Source organism: Oncorhynchus mykiss, chromosome 1 (assembly GCF_013265735.2).
Source record: "Oncorhynchus mykiss isolate Arlee chromosome 1, USDA_OmykA_1.1, whole genome shotgun sequence".
Lineage (NCBI taxonomy): Eukaryota > Metazoa > Chordata > Actinopteri > Salmoniformes > Salmonidae > Oncorhynchus > Oncorhynchus mykiss.
In genome coordinates this window covers 77952724-77974522 of record NC_048565.1, presented here as the reverse complement: position 1 = coordinate 77974522, position 21799 = coordinate 77952724, and the positions used below count along the sequence as shown (strand labels likewise).

General features: G+C 41.0%; 1 protein-coding gene across 2 annotated transcripts in view; it reads left to right on the top strand.

Moving 5' to 3' along the window:
• LOC110529998 (pro-neuregulin-3, membrane-bound isoform-like) overlaps positions 1–21799 on the top strand; it is a 384443-nt gene that overhangs the window by 334456 nt on the left and 28188 nt on the right. The window contains exons 4-6 of one of the 2 annotated variants that reach the window (XM_036986111.1): positions 8942–8965; positions 20090–20192; positions 21424–21550. In XM_036986111.1, coding sequence (XP_036842006.1) covers positions 8942–8965; positions 20090–20192; positions 21424–21550 — 254 coding nt within the window. Of the gene's footprint in view, positions 1–8938; positions 8966–20089; positions 20193–21423; positions 21551–21799 lie in introns of both variants that reach the window. The other variant, XM_036986107.1, reaches the window with a different exon arrangement.

The following is a 21799-nucleotide window of genomic DNA, read 5'->3' as shown; positions in this document are numbered from 1 at the left end:
AAAATGTATTTTATAAAGCCCTTTTTACATCAGCAGTTGTCACAAAGTGCTATACAGATACCCAGCCTAAAAGCCCAAAGAGCAAGCGGCTATAAAAAATGTCCTTGAAAGGCAGGAACCTAGGACAAAACCTAGAGAGGAACCAAGCTCTGAAGGGAGGCCAGTCCTCTTCTAGCTGTTCCGGTAGGAGATTATAAGAGTGCAGTAGGGTCATATAATAACCACAGTGGTTATTGAGGATGCAGCTGTTCAACATCTCAGGAGTAGATGTCAGTTGGCTTTTCATAGCAAAGCATTCAGAGGTCCACAACTTACTAATAACAATCTATGTCAAATTCATCGCTTCATATCTAAGTAGTAGCCTTGTCTGAGTCAAAACTCTCCTGTTTCTGTAGCATGAGGCAGCTTGTGTATAAGTACACAATTAAGTACAATTAATGCTCTACCAGATACTGTAATTTTGAATAAGAATGCAGAACGTATAAAACTAAACAGTGCATCATGTTGGAGAGTAAAGAGTGATCAGTGCCTCTGCTGGGCCATCTGTCAGAGGGATAGACCCACTCCTTTCTCTCCTGTCCCCATCACCAAACTGCTGTACCCCAACACACGCCTCCCCAAACTCACCCTGTGTGGACATGCATGCCTATGTCTTAGTATGTGTGGTCCCAATCATGTCTGGCTACCATGATCCCCTTCAGAGTTGATGTCATCTCAAACAACAGCGTATTGAAGCACAGCACATGGTGTAGAAAACTGATGTAGCTACATTGTGTGCATATTTTGCTTGAGTGGTGGTTAAGTGTGACAGTTAGTCATTACTAGCTTATTTCCAGCTACAGTGCGCTGAGTCAGTATCGCAGCATGACACTTCTGATTGGAAGGTGTGAGCCTTTCACAGAGACACAACCACACAGGAGAGTGGAGTCAACCATTCTGTCCTTCTGTCTTCAACCAGAGGTGACACCACAGGTTCCAGAGTGGTGGGGCAAACTATTTTATTTGATCCTGGGGCCCATAGTTTTTCCTGATATGGTTACCTAACCAGATATGGGCTATGATGGGTTCAGAATTATTCTAATCAGGTCACATGTTTTTAAACAAACTCCTGGCCTCAGGGAGGATGAAAACCCTGTCCAATTGCAGCAACCTTGTACTTGTTCATATTAATTATTTGTTAAAGAAGGACTGAGGGGGTAACCTATACACAGACAGAGAGAAAGCAACATGATTGGACAATAGCACTCAAAGAGCTGAGCTTGTGTAAACATTCATTCAAACAGCACTTTCGTGCGTTTTGCAAGCAGCTCTTCGTTGTGCATCAAGCATTGCGCTGTTTATGACTTCAAGCCTATCAACTCCTGAGATGAGGCTCGTGTAACCAAAGTGAAATGGCTAGCACTTTTACTTTCTTCTCCAACACTTTGTTTTTGCATTATTTAAACCAAATTGAACATGTTTCATTATTTACTTGAGGCTTAATTGATTTTATTGATGTATTATAAAGTTAAAATAAGTGTTCATTCAGTATTGTTGTAATTGTCATTATTACAAATAAATACTTTTTATTTTTTTTTAATCGACCGATTAATCGGTATCGGCTTTTTTGGACCTCCAATAATCGGTATGGACGTTGAAAAATCATAATCGGTTGACCTCTTGTTCTTAGTAGTCTACAGTTGATCAGACTGAAAAATCATCTAGTTTCCATTAAATGTGTAGCCTGGCGAAAGTAAACTCAGCACAGGACACAAACTAATGTGGGGTTGTTTATTCTGTCGAAAATTACATTTAAAATAGGATAATGTAGGAGGGATATCACCACAAGATGAAGTCACCATAAAGTAAAGTGCAGTCTAAATCACAATCAAATGAAAGAAATATGTTAGTAAAGTGCATAAAAATAATCTGAGTACAATAAGTGAAAAGTGATATGCATAAACGGTAGTGGCTCTGCTTCCAATAGAAAAACGCAATAAAATACAGAGACCACAATGTTCACAGTTAGAATGGACTTTATAATATTTAAAATATCTGGGTACAAGGTGTCCATAAATAAAATGACATTCTGCATGAAAAACAAAAATAAACTTAGTCATAAAACAATATGAATAGTTACAAAAACACTGTCCAGGTGATACTCTAACCCCACATAGAACAGTAGATCCTCATCGCATATTGCACTGGGGGATATGTCATATCAACAGATAAGTTACAATTCAAAAATGTTACAAAATACAACACCCCGAAGCATTACAAGAAATAGAATGTAATTCTGATAATTACTCAGGCTTCAAATAATGTTATCATCAACTCCACAACGTGGTTCTGAGAGCACTTGTATTCAGCTAGCAAGAAGCTAACATCCTCATGTCAACTTGAAAGTATCAACAGGCTAACATGACCATCTGGCATAAATATTACAAAATAAACTCTTATACACTGCAGATGATGCAAAATATGATATATTCTGGTACAAGAGTAAGATAAAAAGTATTATTTACCCATCTTTTATTTATTTTTTATTTTACCTTTATTTAACCAGGTAGGCAAGTTGAGAACAAGTTCTCATTTACAATTGCGACCTGGCCAAGATAAAGCAAAGCAGTTCGACAGATACAACAACACAGAGTTACACATGGAGTAAAACAAACATACAGTCAATAATAAAGTATAAACAAGTCTATATACAATGTGAGCAAATGAGGTGAGAAGGGAGGTAAAGGCAAAAAAAGGCCTTGGTGGCAAGGTAAATACAATATAGCAAGTAAAACACTGGAATGGTAGTTTTGCAATGGAAGAATGTGCAAAGTAGAAATAAAAATAATGGGGTGCAAAGGAGCAAAATAAATAAATAAATTAAATACAGTTGGGAAAGAGGTAGTTGATAGGGCTAAATTATATGTGGGCTATGTACAGGTGCAGTAATCTGTGAGCTGCTCTGACAGTTGGTGCTTAAAGCTAGTGAGGGAGATAAGTGTTTCCAGTTTCAGAGATTTTTGTAGTTCGTTCCAGTCATTGGCAGCAGAGAACTGGAAAGAGAGGCGGCCAAAGAAAGAATTGGTTAAAGTAATAATCTAAAGTAATGTTGGACCCACGATGGATTTCAAAAGCTCTCCAGTGTAATTGCTTGCTCTCACTCTTACACACTGCGCATGCACAATCCCATAACCGCTTGCACACCTTATTTATGGATCTCTTAAAGCGACAGTGCCATCTAGTGGATATAAATGAATAACGCTACGCGCTTTTAACATGTGGCGACAAATACATGTCAATTTGATAATGTTTAGGTGTAGCGTGCTACAACATCTATGTAAAGAGATTTTGCTTGTGTCTGTCGGGAGAGATTTGTTATAAATTTTGAAAAATTAATAAACTACCAGAGGAAGGTGGAGAGCTTTGTGCCCATTGGTCCATTCATTTCTATGGAGGACTGCTCCTACTGGGGAGTGCCAATATGGCCCACCGGTGGGTGGCTTCAAAGCCTCTCACTGGACAATGCATACTGTAGCATTAGCAATTTAGGGTTTATATACATCCTTGGATGTCCCCAGCCCGCACAACCTGCAATTTCTGTGAACGTGATTGGTCAAGACATGCACAGAGAATGCCGTTTTTGTAGAGTTTTTGGATAAATGCTGAAAATAAGGTCTGTGGTAAGTTATATTCTATGACATAATCTTCATCACCTAACGTCACTTTTTGTGAATTTTTAAGTAATAAAAAAGCACATAAACCACAAAAAGGCTTTACAATTCATAAAGGTTACGATAACTGACTGCTATTATCTCATAGAACAAAACGTATAAGATATCCTAAACCTGTGTTAACTTATTTTCAGCGTTTATTCCAAAACCCTATTCTTTCCCCATTCATTTTTTCCCTTTGGGTGGCTTAACGAACCAGAGGTAACCCATTCACAGATTTGAGGACTACAAATCAGAGAAAAAAATCACACACAAAAAAACACACTTTTCCCCTCTTTTTATGATTTTTGCGTCAATATTTTCATTAATGGGATACTTTGGGATTTTGGTAATTAAGCACTTTATCTACTTCCTTACAGTCAGATGAACTCATGGATACCATTTTTATGTATCTGCATCCAGTATGAAGGAAGTTAGAGGTCGTTTTGCTAACAAGTGTTAGCGCAATGACTGGAAGTCTAAGATATCAACTAAATGTTAACAGTTACCATAAACTTCCAGTTATTGAGCTAACACTAGCTGGCAATTGCACTTATGCGAAGTAAAACTGCTACCTTTTCTCTGAGCCTCGTGCAAGATGTGGAGAACAGCACAGAATTTGCTTTAAATTTTCTAAATTCTCTCAGCCTCATTGCAAAATGTGCAGAATAACATGACATCAGCTATAAAACTGCAATGTTTCTCTCTGCCCAATGACAATATAGATTTGTAAGAAATTAGTGTTAAAACAGAAACATTTTCACTCAGCCTCATGGCAAAATGTGAATAGAATGAGATTAGCTACTATATGAAACTGAGATGTTTCTTTCTCTGCCCAATGACAATATGTGTAGAATTGCAGGAAATAAGTGTTAAAACAGAAACATTTTCTCTCAGCCTCATGGCAAAATGTGTAATAGCATGAGATTAGCTATGAAACTGCAGATTCTTCTCCTGACTCACTCACATCCTTTAACACAGGACCATTTAACCATTAACCTGAGGGGAAATGCGGCTGTTACACTGGGAAAATAAGATGATTAGGGCTGCCATTTTGTTAGTTTTCAAATGGATGAGGGTTTCGGAAGAGAGTGTGTTTGTGGACGGTGGTTGTGGCTCTCATGGTCATAGACTTCATCTTAAAACTCACCAGAAACTAACTCTAGACTCACAGTACTTTGAATTGCCTACACACCTGGGCCAAAATGTGACTGAAGTTTCAAAGGATTTGGACACACTGTACAGTACATACTGTAGAGCTCAAAGCCTGGTTCAGGGTTTGCCTTATTTATGAATTGGGGAACGGGCATCAGACAGTCTCTCGCAGGACAAGATGTCTCAGGTGGACCTGGTTCCCATAGCAACACCTCCAGACACAACAGGGAAAGAGAGGGAGACAGAGAGGGCTGAATCCAAGGACATGCTAGCCTCCAGGCGTCACAACACTGAAGGACAGCTAGCCTTAACGGCCGGCAAAATGGCTGAGTGTCCATGGAGACAGAAACAGTGACAGAGTGAGAGAATGGATATGTGTGTGTAAAAGAGAAAGAGTCAAAGCCAGTGTGTATCTTTTATCTTTTCTATCCATCTTTAATCTCGGAAGATCATTTTTTACTATACTGTACCTCAGAGAGGCACACCATAAACCGATCACGTATCAATTCAAATCTCTTCAGCTCATAGGAGGTGGCTATCCGTCAAGACATTGATTTTTGCACAAAAAGAAATGAGAACACTTAAATTGGAAATAAATAATGTCATATTCTGTTTTATTTCCAAAGCGATATACCAGTACTATTTGTATTCTCAAACTCTGAACATGATGCGATCCCTCAGCACATTGATACAGTAATTCATGGTGTCACACACAATAAGAGAGTCAGGGCTGGAGTTTTCCCTCGCTTATTGCACCATTATAAACTTAGAAAAACTGTTTAACTGACAGCCAGAAAATGTTTTGACCTCTCAAAGGTAAAACACAACTTCTCAGGAACAGCACACTTTGAAAATGAAGTTTGAGGAATGAGGAATGAGAAATGTTCTAAAACGCCACTTTACCCACGTGTGTTCTGTCTCTTGCCCAACCCATCGGTTTCTGGGACTAATAAGACGGTCTAGAATGAATTTCCATTCTAAAAATCGTTGGAAATGTCCTCAGATCTAGACTCCTTGCGGAGAACAAACTAACGTCCGTGGGCGTGGCATAGCGTTTGACCGGAGGAAGGAGTTTGGGTAGCCAGACAAGGGCAATGCCTCACCTGATATCTCAACCAGAGTAGTTGTGACAGTAGCAGTTCACTTCTCTCACCAACAGCAACTGAGGGTCAGCTTCCGGAATGATCAAGTACAGTTGTTGAAATAACCATGGAGTCTCAGCTATCAGTACAGGGCACCACAGTAATTCACAGTTACCTACAGTATGTAGTCTAAGAGATGGTATTTTTGTTTGTTCCCCTATTCTTAACTACAGCTCCAAACTTTGAACACCTTTACACAGGTCTTGCAGGTAGACAGAGATTTTCTATCTCCTCAGGTACCCCAGATATTTCACAGTTTTGTGTTATCCCTGAACTAGCTCACCTGATTCACCTATTCTAAGGCTATGTTGAATACATTGTGCTAGCTCTGAAATTGTTCAAATGCATAGAATGGCTGGGAGTCACTGAGGAGAGTTTTGAAAAGCCCTGCATTAGATGACGATTAAAGTCAATAGTTACAGTGAATTGCCAATTCAAAGAAACTGGTAAGTTACTGCTGAAAAATGTAATTTTCTTTGTATGTACAGTATGGCAGCATTCTTTTACCACTGGGGGACTCACAAAGGCTTGGCCTTGACAGGCTTGTCTGGATACCTGGGTGTGTGAGGAGGCAGTGACATGATCATGGGACAACATGTCAGCCAACCAGAAGTGTAGTCTCTGAGAAGGTCTTTTTTCCCCTTTTTTTTACTACAGTTCAGGTGAAGAACTTAGAATGCCTTTACAAAAGCCTTGCAGTTAGAATGACTGACTTTGTATTGAAACCATTGACATAGAAGGACAATTATAGTCATCAGTTAGAGTGAACTGCATATTCAAAGAGACTGGTGACTTCTGGATGTTTTTCTTTCTCTCTATACTGGTATTTGCGTCAGCATTCTTTCACCACAAACTCACAAAGACTCACAAAGTCTCACATAAGGCTCCAGAATAGCCTTAACCAACTACCTTTCATACCTTGGTGGGTGTGGAGGCAATACCATGAATAACGAGGCAACGGCAGATGCATCGTGGGACAACATGTCAGCAAACCAACAACATGTCAGCCAACCGACACGAGGGGCTTTTTCCAGGGAGAGCAGCTTTAGGGAGTCTGCATTTTTTTGTGGTCTTTTCTGGGCTATTTTAGTAGTTTTTGCCTCTTTACGCATTTACCTGCAGACAGGTGGATGGGCTATGTTGGCATGGTGAGTGTTCTTCAGGGAGGTGTGGGGTGGAAGGGAAGTAGGATGACCGGCAGGTCACAGGTACCCCACTGGCTGCACCTGCCTCTCCGTCTGGCCACAATCACACAGATACATCAGGGAGCAGCCACCTATGTCAGAGGAGGCTGCTGAGGGGAGGACGGCTCATAATAATGGCTGGAATGGAGTGAATAGAATGGTATCAAACACATGGTTTCCATGAGTTCTATACCATTCCATTTATTCCGTTCCAGACATTATTATGAGTCGTACTTTCCTCAGCAGCCTCCCCTGACCTATGTACACACTGCCATATTGTTCTACCTAGGGCTCTGCGTCGGCCAGCCCACACTGGTACAGGGGAGATGGCATTCGCAAATGTCACCTCCAGCTGAATAACAAATTGAACTTTTGTTCTGCCAACGACTCTCCAGTGAAAAATATAGATTTTATTTTTCTTTGTGTTGCTATTCTATGTGTGGGATCACTCTTATATTATGGCCTTCCCACACTGTTGCAGTGCACCAATGAGACACAGGAGTTCCATTTTTAGGTTTAGATTGGTACAATATGTTCTACAGATCTGAGTTCAGTTCCAACTGGGTGAACGGCACCAGGACGCCATCTGGTTGTGCTGTCAATATTAAATAGCTTGTCTCGTTATAATTAGTGATGCTCTTTTATGCTGTGATGTTGCCTTACTGCCACACCTCTGGATTTAGATAGATGTTGCTGTACACATTTGTTATTTTCAAAATTAATCTGAAGATGAAAGGCATCATGAATAACTATAATAAAAATATATATAAAGTACAGCATATCCAGGTAGGCCTGGAGTACAGCTTTCCTTTTCTCTCTATTCACAGGTACAATACATCAACAGCGTTTTCCTAGAATACTCATTCTGTTGCGTTACTCTCCATATCACTGTGTATTGAAGGGAGATCTCTAGAAGGGAGGCTGAGGTCTCAGGGCCGCTGACTGAGAAATGATGCAATGACATCGCTCTTTAAAATGATGAGATTAAGCTCAGATCTCCCAGACCCCTTGGTATTCCACTATGCAGCGTAATTAATCTTACCTCTGACAGTACGCTCAGGAGATAGATAACATCTCCACTGCGGCAAAGCCATTGGTGTTAGGAGTGTTTCAGCCACTTATTCATGTATACCAATATGTTTCTCTGGGGCTACCCCCCACTGTCCTAAGTGATGACGATTTTTCCACCATAGTTCAAACTATATGACACACAGACTAAAATGTACATTACAATTACAATAAAATGTTCATATTTTCCTTATAAATGTAAATAGTACGTTTGTGCTGCATGGATTCTCAGGGAACCATTTACACAACACAACTGTATACATGGCAACAAAATTGTGGGTCAACTAAGCTCCACAGTCAAAACTGCAGAAACAATCTTCCACTTTTTGTAAACTGAGATGTAGGCAAAAGTCTTCTGCCGGGATGTCTCACTACCCACTGATATCTTTCACAGAGTGTAATATACACTAGAAATCGTGTAATTCATGGTGCGTTTTTCGAGCATGGGAAATAAGTCACGGAGTCTATGGGTGCAGTCTACTCTGTGTCAGCTTGGATTATGCCCAGAGCATGTGTCTACTGACGCTATGTGACGTGAATACAGGGAGCTATTGGATCTTCCTTACATAAAACAACAAGTCATAGACAATGCTACTTTATGCTGTGGCAGGATGCTAACGTGCAACTGTTTCTAATAGCTTTCTCTCTCTCCCTCCCTCCCCTGTTGTCCATGTCTTCTCTCCTCTCCTCACTGGAACAGCAGATCACTTGGGCATTGAGTTTATGGGTAAGAAAGCTTCTTCCTTTTTTACACTGCTATGAGTCATGTGTTCTGAAATCAAGTTGTGCTCCCACTACGTTCGTAATGTTTATGAACCGTAACTATATGACTTGCATATCTTTCACGTTTGTTTGTATTTCACCTTTTTAATTATACATCATATTTCTATTTTATACATAACTATACATTTTGTTTGTTTCGATGAGAACTTTTCACCATCCCATAATGTATGTAATGCAATTTAGAGGAGAGCAATTTTCTCAAAGTCCTTCACACAGAGGGCTATGGCAACTCCCCTTCACCTCTCCCTCTCCCTCTCCCTCTCCCTCTCCCTCTCCCTCTCTCGCTCTGAAGTTCCCCCTTAGAATACTAATGTTCCAGTCTCCTTGGAAACAGCAGTGAACAGAGAGGCAGGAGACAGTGAGGGAGATTTAATACTGTTGGCACGGTAACTAACAGCATCCTTGCACACTGGCACTGCCTGTACGTGTGTCTGTGGGGTCTTGACGGGAGAGCACATCCCCATTCTGCCAGCCTTTCTCCATTTGGCATTGGTGTAAATCATGGGCAAAAGAGCTGTAGTTAATGACATTGTACTGTGAGACATTGTTAATGACTCTCCTTCATATAAACACAGCTGGTGTACTCAGAAGACCATAGATACCTGGGAAATAGAGGTATCTGCCCAACGAAGTATGGATGAACCATAACATCTATATCAGTGTATATACAGTGCAGTATTCAGACTGCTTTCCTTTTCCACATGTTGTTACATTCCAGTCTTATTCCAATAAAAAAATATATTTTTTTTTAAATATCCTCATCAATCTACACACAATAACCAATAATGACAAAGAAAAACAGGCTTTTAGAAATGTTTGCAAATATCTTAATTACATAAGTATTAAGACCATTTGCTATGTGACTTGAAATTGAGCTCAGGTATATCCTGTTTCCATTGATCGTCCTTGAGATGTTTATAGAACTTCATTGGAGTCCACCTGTGGTAAATTCAATTGATTGGATATAATTTGAAAAGGCACACATCTGTCTATATAAGGTCCCACAGTTGACAGTGCATGTCAGAGTAAAAGCCAAGACATGAGTTTGAAGTTGCGTTCTCAGCCCTCTCTTTTACTCCCTGTTCACCCATGACTGCGTGGCCATGCACGCCTCCAACTCAATCATCAAGTTTGCAGACGACACTACAGTGGTAGGCTTGATTACCAACAATGACGAGACGGCCTACAGGGAGGAGGTGAGGGCCCTCGGAATGTGGTGTCAGGAAAATAACCTCACAATAAACGGCAAAAAAACAAAGGAGATGATTGTGGACTTCAGGAAACAGCAGAGGGAGTTTTAAGTTTTAAGGTCCTCTGCATACACATCACGGACAAACTGAAATGGTCCACCCACACAAACAGCGTGGTGAAGAAGGCGCAACAGCGCCTACTCAACCTCAGGGTAATGAAGAAATTTGGCTTGTCACCAAAACACTCAATAACTTTTACAGATGCACAATCGAGAGCATCCTGTCGGGCTGTATCACCGCCTGGTACGGCAACTGCTCGCCCACAACCATAAGGCTCTCCAGAGGGTAGTGAGGTCTGAACAATGCATCACCGGGGGCAAATTACCTGCCCTCCAGGACCCCTACACCACCCGATGTCACAGGAAGGCCAAATAGATCATCAAGGAGAACAACCACCCGAGCCACTGCCTGTTCACTCCGCCATCATCCAGAAGGCGAGGTCAGTACAGATGCATCAAAGCTGGGACCGAGACACTGAAAAACAGCTTCTAGTTATAGATATTTATCTTTTCAAAATATATATAAATGGGTTTTGGAAATGATGCAGACAATTACAATGATGAAAGCAACAATCTACCAGCAATATTAAAGCTGATCACAACCCCCCCCCCTCCCTAAATAAAAGGGGGGGAAATGAGACAGCAGCAACATTTCATTTTGCCCATGTCCTTCTTAAGAGGGGAGCATGTATCTGGCAGCTATTTACAATGCGTTTGGAAAGTATTCAGACTTTTTGACTTTTTCCACATTTAGTTACTTTATAGGCTGTCGTGTCTTTGGCTATGCCGGATTAAGTGATATGACATGCTATTCTATAAAATAATTTCTCTGTAATTAATATCACCTGACTAAGCTAATCAGGTAAATAATTAACTAGAACGTCGGGGCACCTCGAAATAATGTTTATAGAGCTGTTATCTTCCGAATAAACTCTTAAAGACCGAGTAATCAATAGCAGTCAATATTTAATCGTCACCTTGTTTTTGGTCTCATCTGAAAGTTGTAAATTCTTGGTTATCTTCACGAACCCTGGCTAACAAGTTGAATCAGCAATACAAACTTTGGTTTAATTATTTATTTACTAAATACCTAAATAATCACACAGCATTACATATACACAGAATGGATCATACATTGATTACTAATTATGTCCTACAAGAAAACGTCCCTGGGGATGGAACCTGTATGACGGCTGATTACACAAAGAAAGGGGGTTGGGCTTTAATGAAAGAGCGGGAGGACTGAAGAACAAAGGGAGAAGCTATGCTATCGTAAATACAGAATCTTATGCATTTTAAATAACCACCCATTTGGAAAAGGAAAATGCAATAAATATTTACTCTGAGCTGTGCTTCAATAGGTTGGTTGTAGATGGAAGGCCGTGTTGCCCAACAGAGATCTTCCTTGTCCTTTGAAGAGTGTCTCTGGTGGTAAACTGGATACGTTGTAGTATCATTGTTGTGTGATAGACTGGATACGTCGTCCATCCTTTCCTAGCCCACGTTTACAGCGGCCGCTGCTAACTCAATGGCTAGGAGGTATCCCTTCTGGAGTGAATAAGAGTTCAAAGTTCATACCAAGTTGCCATACTTTTAGCTCATGCTATATTCTGGCTGGTATAGTCAAAATCCATCCTTTCGGCGTGTTGATCGTCATCTTCACGTTAAAATGTTATGCAAATTGTGTTAGGTTATTATCTGAGCCCTTTCAACGTGGGGACCGTCGTCCTCTCGTCCTCGGAACACACACAGTTACATTTTCATCAAGGGCTTTATATAAGAGGGGAGAGAAGGGTGTGTTTCATAGTTTATAACCAATGTCTCTTCACATGGGCAGGGCCACTGAGTGAGCAGAGATTTTATCTTATGAAAACCCAATTTTCTCCTTTGGAAGCTAAAATTATATTTCATTTTTTCACAAATAGTTTCATATTTAAACATTTAAATTGCACAACAATTCCATGTGAATCTTGTAACTATAATGTGTAGACTTTCCAAGATACAGTTTATGTCATCCTATCATTAGTAAGAATGTCTCAGACGCCAACTGATCTGGCATCATATCCAATATTAATGAATATTAAGTACCAATGCATATTTTCAACTGGTTGGATTACCGAAATATGGTTCCTTTCCCCCCACCTTTTGATGTTCCCAGACAAAACATTTAACAAAGGCTTTCATTAGTCCTTCTGTAGAGTCAAGAGAGAGGAAAGGGAGAAAGGTATTTATGGGGGGGGGGGGGGGGGGGGGGGCTAGAGGTCAACGTCATGACAAGGCTTATTCTAAAATGGATTAAGTAGTTTTTTCTTTTATCAATCTACACACAATTCCCTATAATGACCAAGCAAAAACAGGCATTTAGACATTTTTGCAAATGTATTAAAAATAAAAACTGAAATATCACATTTACATAAGTATTCAGACCCTTTACCCAGTACTTTTTCAGGCACCTTTGGCAGCAATTACAGCCTTGAGTTTTCTTAGGTATGACGCTACAAGCTTGCACACCTGTATTTGGGGTGTATCTCCCACTCTTCTCTGCAGATCCTTTCAAGCTCTGTCAGGTTGAATGGGGAGCATCGCTGCAAAGCTATGTTCAGGTCTCTGCAGAGATGTTCGATTGGGTTCAATTCCGGGCTCTGGCTGGGCCACTTAAACCCATTCAGAGACTTGTCCCGAAGCCACTCCTGCGTTGTCTTGGTTGTGTGCTTAGGGTCGTTGTCCTTTTGGAAGATTAACGTTCACCCCAGTCTGAAGTCCTGAGCACTCTGGAGCAGGTTTTCATCAAGGATCTCTCTGTTCTTTGCTCCGTTCATATTTCGCTCGATCCTGACTAGTCTCCTAGTCCCTGCCGCTTAAAAACATCCCCACAGCATGATGCTACCACCGCCAGGTTTCCTGCAGACGTGACGCTTGGCATTCAGGCCAGAGAGTTCAACCTTGGTTTCATCAGACCAGAGAATCTTGTTACTCATGGTCTTAGAGGCCTTTAGGTGCCTTTTGGCAAACTCCAAGCGGGGTGTCATATGCCTTTTACTGAGGAGTGGCTTCCATCTGGCCACTACTAGAAAAGGCCTGATCGGTGGAGTGCTGTAGAGATGGTTGTCCTTCTGGAAGGTTCTCCCATCTCCACAGAGGTACTCCGGTGCTCTATCAGAGTGACCATCGGGCTCTTGGTCACCTCCTTGACCAAGGCACTTCTGTAGCTTTTGGGAGTCTTGGTGGCTCCAAACTTCTTTCATTTAAAAATGATGGATACCACTATGTTCTTGGTGACCTTCAACCCTGAGGATTTTTTTGTACCCTTCCCCAGCTCTGTGCCACTATGAAATCCTGTCTCGAAGTTCCTCGGACTATTCCTTCGACCTCGTGGCTTGGTTTTTTGCTCTGACATGCACTGTCAGCTGTGGGAACTTATATAGACAGGTGTGTGCCTTTCCAAATCATGTCCAATTAACAGAATTTACCACAGGTGGGCTCCAGTCAAGTTGTAGAAACATCTCAAGGATGATCAATGGAAACGAGGTGTACCTGAGCTCAATTTCAGGTCTCATAGCAAAGGGTCTGAATACTGATGTAAATACATTTTTTATTTTTAATAAATATCTAAAAACTGTTGTTGTTTTTTGCTTTGTCATGATGTGGTATTGTGTGTACATTGATGAAGGGAAATTGATTTAATCCATTTTAGAATTAGGCTATAATGTAACAGAATGTGAAAAATATGTGTGACTGCATTAAAGAAAGTGTTTTTAGTTTTTGTGCTGATTGTCTCATATGTGGTGTCCTTGTTCAATAAGGATCACCGACCAGTGTTAATCAGCAAAGAACAAAATGTTCTAATCTGGTAGAGCTTCGTTAGAATTTTCCTCTCTAATTTAGTCCACTTCAATGTTATGCAGTTCACCTGAGGCAGGACCATCAGACAGCTCTCTAATTCCTTTGGGTAAACCCTGTGAAATCAACCACAAACAGCATTTTACCAGAAGAGCCAGAGAGATGGAGGGGGATGGAGAGATTGCAGTAAGAGAGAGAGAGAGAGAGAGAGGCAGAAAGAGAGAGAGAGAGAGAAGGAGAGAGAGAGAGAGAGAGAGAGAGGGAGAGAGAGAGAGAGAGGAGAGAGAGAGAGAGAGAGAGAGAGAGAGAGAGAGAGAGAGATTTTAAATGTCTCTATCCGTTTGTTTACTGTTCATTTTTTATTGTTTATTTCACTTTTGTTTATGATCTATTCCACTTGCCTTGGCAATGTAAACATATATTTGCCATGCCAATAAAGCCTTTTGAATAGAATTGAGAGATAGAAAAGCTAGAATGAGGAAAGATCCAGACGATGGGACAGAAACAAAGGAATGCAGAGAAACAGGAGTGAGAAACAGAAGGAGATGGGTAGTGGGAGTAGAAGGAGGAGAGAGAGGAAGAGAGAGATCTTACATACAGGTAAAGGAGGTTTGCTACTCCAGGCCCTCAGTCGGTGGGGAATGTAATAATCTTTGATTTTGTTGGGCAATAAAAATCATTTGCATGCCAATGGAGGCCATTCCCTCAGCAGACTGCTACCTGCATCCACTGTGAGTCACGGATTCCAACTGGCAGTGACAAGGAGTGAAGAAGTGACAGATTGCTTCATTGTGCCTTTTACTCTGTTTGCTTGGTTTGTTTGTTTGCTTGATCCCTGCCATGTGTATGGGGCTCAAAATGATAACTGTGAAGGAAATGTCATGTTGCCCTCTGAGGCACAGGTTCAAAATGAACACAGGGGACAAGGAGAGATAACCTGGCTCCTACAGCTCTGCTATTGTAACTTTGATTACAATCACTCAAACTGGACTTGCAAGTCAAATGCTCTCCGCAAAGAGAATCTGTGTGTGTGTGTGTGTGTGTGTGTGTGTGTGTGTGTGTGTGTGTGTGTGTGTGTGTGTGTGTGTGTGTGTGTTGAGTGGGGTTGGATTCTTTGATGTGACTCATGGAGTGAGAGTGAAATGTCAGTCTCCTCTGTCATTATCCAGTTAAAGAAAGTTATCTACAAGAAGGAGGAGTTGATACCATCAAAAAGCCAAAGTCCCCATCCCTGTTTAACGGACACGTCATGACCACAGGAGGCTTCACTGAGTGGAAAACATACAGTATATAGCAATGACTTCTGGACAGTTCTGTTCATGCACCCAGGTCAAAGAAACAATGGAGTGGCAATGATGTGAGTGCTTACACATGTCGGCATGTGTTAGCTTTTCTGTTCTTCCTGTTGTCTCAAGTCCTTTAATGGCAAGGGGGAGAAGTTTGCTGTCTGTCAACTGGAACTAGGAACAGCAGGGGCTCTGTGATTAAACTGCTTTGGGTTTCTCTCTTATTTCCATGTGTGAAACACATCACTGTTTCACAGTCATAGGGAAGGGTGTTAGACACAGTGGAGAGAATTGACACAGATACAAATACTACCGTTCATATTCATGCCCCTACTTAAGGAAGTATTTATAGTTGTTAGCTACATGTTTATTCCAGCATAGTTGCATGTTATTAGTAGAATAATGTTTGTAATATCAATGTTGTAATATGTTTCTCTCATATTGATTTATTTCCAAACATATAGGCCTAAGCTATGTGATTAAAGGGCTTAGGCTTTGTGATTAGTTTCAGCAGAAAGTATGGGTACCTGAAATTTCCTAATCATATATGATATGATATCAACCACAGAGGAAAAGTAAAATATTCATATTATAATAATGTTATGTATCGTATAACAGAATCAGAGTTTTCAGGATGCACCCTACCACATGCTAGCGGTGTAAAGCTCGCCTCCATTGTACTCTAGAGCAGGGGAAATGCGTTCTCTGGCATGATGAATCACGCTTCTCCATCTGGCAGTCCGACGGACAAATCTGTGTTTGGCTGATGCCAGGAGAACACTACCTGCTCCAATGCATAGTGCCAACTGTAAAGTTTGGTGGATGAGGAATAATTATTTTTTTCATGATTCAGGCTCCTTAGTTCCAGTGAACGGAAATCTTAACACTACAACACACAATGGCTTTCTAGATGATTCTGTGCTTCCAACTTTGTGGCAGCAGTTTGGGGAAGGCCCTTTCCTGTTTCAGCATGACATTGCCCCCATGCACAAAGTGAGGTCCATACAGAAATGGTTTGTCAAGATTGGTGTAGAAGAACTTGACTGGCCAGCACAGAGCCCTGATCTCAACCCCATCGAACACCTTTGGGATGAATTGGAATGCCGAATGTGAGCCAGGCCTAATCTGCCAACATCAGTGCCCGACCTCACTAATGCTCTTGTGGCTGAATGGAAGGAAGTCCCCGCAGCAACGTTCCAACTTCGAGTGGAAAGCCTTTCCAGATGAATGGAGGCTGTTGTTGCAGCAAAGGGGAGACCAACTCCATATTAATGCCCATGATTTTGGAATGAGATTTTCGAAGAGCAGTTTTCCACACACTTTCATGTATATATACACTGAGTGAACAAATCATTGGGAACGCCTGCTCTTTCCATGACATAGACTGATCAGGTGAAAGCTGTGATCCCTTATTGATGTCACTGGTTAAATCCACTTCAATCAGTGTAGATAAAGGGGAAGAGGCAGGTTAAAGAAGGATTCTTAATCCTTGAGACAATTGAGACATGGATTGTGCCATTCAGAGGGTGAACCGGCAAGACAAAATATTTAAGTGCCTTTGAACTGGGTTTTGTTGTAGGTGCCAGGTGCACCGGTTTGAGTGTGTCAAGAACTGCAAAGCTGCTGGGTTTTTCACACAACAGTTTCCATTTGGGGTGTGCCAAGTACAAAACAACTATCGGACTGTCGGACAAAACAACTATTATTACGGATATGGGCGATTACGAACGGATTATTTTTTGCAATTATCCGTGATCAGAATCGTTTTTTTCCGGATGCCAGCAACCCTCTATCTCATGTCAGTCAGTCACAGAGTTTATAAGCCATACTGTCCTGTCTTTGAGTTACTCATGTGTGTAGTCTAAATAACTCAACTGGCTAGTTTGCCTATCTGTAAAGAGCTGGCTGTACGTTGATCCTGCTGCTCTAATTGGATAGAGGGAAGCTGTATTTCTCCGTTGACTCAGTTTATAATTTCGTCCAATCGCTTTTCCTCACGTTATCGGTCTAATCATTTAGAATGCTGCTGCACGCTACTATGATAAATCACATGATGAGAACGTTTGCGATCAAACTATCAATGTGCATAATATCTAACAAGTGGGGTGAGTGTAGGGAAACAATATGAAACGCTAATGGGCATTCTGACTGAGTGACAGCAAACTTAGCTGCCCACTGCAAGTTGAGGACAAAGACACTGACACAGACACAGACACAAGCACTCCTCCGCGCACTGGTCCTAATCTGCAACGTTTATGCAGTGAGAATGTGCAGATTCATTGGAGTCAACAAGGGCCAGCATCCCTGTGGAACGCTTTCGACACCTTGTAGAGTCCGTGCCCTGACGAATTGAGGCTGTTCTGAGGGCAAGAGGGGGTGCAACTCATTATTAGGAAGGTGACTATATCACATGTACTTCTTGTCACTCTTGCGTAATGTAATCATTGCTGCATGGTTCTACAATGGTCCTGTTAAACCACATGACTCATTTGTTATTTCAAAAGGAAAGAAAAAATATCTGACCTTGTACCCTTACAAATACACATCATATTTGTAATTTAGGTCATATGATTTATTCAGAACCAGAGCTGATTCTGAATCAGTGAACCAGAGCACAGGGATTCGTTTACTGTGGCTACAACTTCATGTACTGTAGGCCGCCCTTGACCTTGACAACACATTGTTAATTACCTCCAAACGGGGCTTGTATACAGCATTTATGACGTGCATCAGAGGAACAGAGTAAAATCTTTTCCCATTAGTGTATCATCATGGTACTCTGCAGGGAGGTTGTGGGCACAGAAGATTCAGCTGTATGGACTAAAATATTCCATACAGCACCACAGTGGAGGTGTTATAATACCCATAAAACCTAGCGTTCAAACAGGAAAATGGTTCCAAACGTTTTTCACCATTCATGTTTCCCAGGGGGGATTTTAGAAACACTTCAAATAAGGTCTGTGTTTCATGTAGGTTTACCCTGGCGTGACGTTTTGACAACCATGTAAATCTCTCAGACAAGGTGACTTATCAATATATTTGGCTCTATTTACTCTCATATTCGAAAATTTGCATCAAAGTAGCCATCATGCAAAACTACAAATCCCTGCAAGCTCCTGCACATCATCTCTAGCTGACACCTTTGCTTACACGTATTGTGTCAATTTAAAACTTGCACAAGAAAGTTCACAGAATTGTCCATTTAAAGACATTTAGCCATTTTATTAATTGCTACACTTTGCTGACATTGGATAGTTAATCCAGAGATTCTTACCTTTGCCTCGATTCGGCAGTCTCGTCCATATCATCATGGCATTTGTAGTTATTTATAATAGCCACATTATCAGCTAATTAGCATTTCATTTTTCATAAATGCAGGTTAATATATTGATAAAGACACCTTGTCCTAGAGATATTTACACGGTTATCAAAACATCACGCCAGAGTAAGCCTACACGAAACACAGCCCTTATTTTAAGTGTTTCTAAAATCCTATATGGGAATAATGAATGTTGGGAAATGATTGGAACCATTTCCTTGTTTGAACGCTAGGTTTTATGGGTATTATGAATCATACTGTGGTATTCTATTAACAGTGAGGTTGTTTTGTAGCATGCGAGGCATCACTGGGAGTGACATGCAGGGTTAGCTGTCATGGGATTGCAAGTGCCACTTTCCTACGTCTCCCACAAGGTTCCTCTCTTCTCATAATTACAGTAAACAAGGTTATGTGATGACTCAGGCTGATTAGATACATCAAAACAGAAATACTGCCCCTTGAAACTACTGGTGGGAGGGAGGGAGGTTAATTAGCCCAGCTCTCAAGTGTTTTGGCTTCAATATTGATTTTGATAAGATCAAGTAAATGAATGAATTACTAGGCCATGTTTGGTGTGTTCTACAGTTGGCTACAAAAGCCTGGGGCTCTCCTGTTCTTTTTGGCCCAGACAGCATAAGACTATAGGGCTACCTGGGTAGAACATTTTGGAAGATGGGACCAACACTTCCATAAATACTGATTTTAAATAGAAATTGCAATACATGTATGTACAATATTCCTCATTGCCTTGCCTCATAATCATGTTAGACATGTGGATATCAAACTTTTTTGTCATTCAACCCATGTACACCATATTGGTCAAAATGATTTAACCATTTGTCTGTTGCATGGATACAATTTTCCCCTATTTTGTGGGGATTTGTGTGGTGGTTCTCCTCAAGGTCTGCTGTACCAAATATAATCTGATTGATTGCCTATTAATTCCTTTGAAGGCAACTATGATTTACTTTTTCATATGAAAAGAGACAGCTGCCATTTGTCACCCTTAATGGTGACCATTACAACTATAACTCTTATCTTCTGTTTTCAGACACGGCTGCATTACAACTAGCATCTATGACAAGGCTTTGCATCCAATGGGGCTGATGATATGACAGTGTTGTTAAGACTAACTGGGGGGTTGTTTGGTTTTACAAATGGCATGTGAAAATGAGACATGAACATTATTATTACAGTGAGTTAAGGGCAATGTTTTATTTTCTGTGGTCGTCTCCTTGGAGATTTCTCTGTTTAACGTTGGTTATGGGAGCGTCTCTGTGGACACTAACTTCTTTCCCAGTCCTTGGATTTTCCTATTTTTGCTCTTTGTTCCTCCGTCAATGTCAGCTCTTCCGCTTCTCTTCATTTCAACAGAGAGCAAGGAGGTGTACAAGAGACAAGTGCTGTCAATCACCTGCATCGCCGTGGGGATAAGTGTTCTGGGCACGCTCTGTATGGCTCTCTACTGTCGGAACAAGTGAGTGGACATGATCACCCAGAGGATCTGATCTCAGTTCAGTTCCTACACCTAAACCAATAGAACACACCACAGGCAATTGGCTATTGATCTAGTTTCAGCTGACACTCCGTGTCAAATACAGGTGAAGGATCTTCATTTTATCACCCTGTTGATGCAGGAAATGTCTAACTTCTAGTGCATTCAAGGCTTAATAAAAATTCTTCAAAAGTTTGCAATTTCCACTTAAAAATTTCGAACAAAAGAATGTAGCAATCATTAATTAAAATCCACACAATGATTCACATTTCCTTTTGCTGCAGGATAATATTCCTGCTGTGAGAAACTGGTCAAATTAAGATCCTACACCTCTAGCCTACTGTAAGAATATGGATTCACAGTTGTATCCCTCCAAATAACATTAAAGGGAAAATGTTAAACTTCATATTCATCATCTCCAGCACCACTCCAACATCAACATACACTGTATGTGAAAATGGCGTGTTTCTGTGTTTTGTGGGAAAAAAAGATAAGTGTTTCAAACGACATCATCAGTGTGCATTGTGATTTTAACCAATTATGAGAAGGAATTGCCTACTAATGGTTGATGATGTCTTGGAAACACTTATCTTCCTCCATCTTTTTTAATACAAAACCTAGAAATGCGGCATTTTCACATATGTTGATGTTGAGGTGGTGCTGGAGATAATAAATATGAAGATGCATTTTTTTTATTTATTTCCATTTAATACATTTGCATACTTTTTTGCATTAGGATAGCTCTTGGCAGTTTGTTTTATTGTATCGTTATGGGCCCTACACACATTACTTTTGTACGCATGTTGTACATTCTGTTTACGCCTGAAAGCACCTGTCTATAATGTATATCCTTTATATATTCATCCAGAATGCTGGATCAAACTGTGTTGGAAAACTGTCATTCAGGGTATAAGGAGCAGACAGCCCTGTGATAAATGCATTGTAATTTCATAGGGTCTGTAATACAACGATGTGAGTGAGTGAGCAGTCTGACAACAAGATAATCGGATCAAACCATGATCTAGAGCCATTTGGAATTAATCTAAAATGGAGTTAGAGCACATGAACATATCAGCTCCATCAGAGCCCCTCAGTATACACTTCCTCGCTACAACAACTAGGGGTAGAGAGGTACAGAGTGGGGTCTAAGGGTTAAAGGTCAAGGCAATGCTGTGGTTTAGTTAACATGCCATGCGCATGTACTCCCCCTCAGGAGACGCAGGGAAAAACTCCAGGCCCACTTGAAAGAGAGCCGCAGCCTGAAGAACTACAGCGCCAATGCCTCTGCCTTGGAGTCCAAACCCGGCCTGAGGCCTAACACGGGCCTGCAGCTGCAGAATGTGAGTATACTGGGTGGATTGTCCCCTTCCTCTGCATCCTTCACTCTAAAGACATGTATCTAGGGTGACTGATCATGCTGTTGGCTTACATCTCATAACCATTCCACTGTTCCAAAGACATGGATGTCGATTATGGCAGCCCCCCACACCTCTCTGATTCAGAGGGGTTGGGTTAAATGCGGAAGACACATTTCAGTTGAGTGCATTCAGGTATCCCCCTTTCCCTTTCCTTTCCCATTTATGCATAAT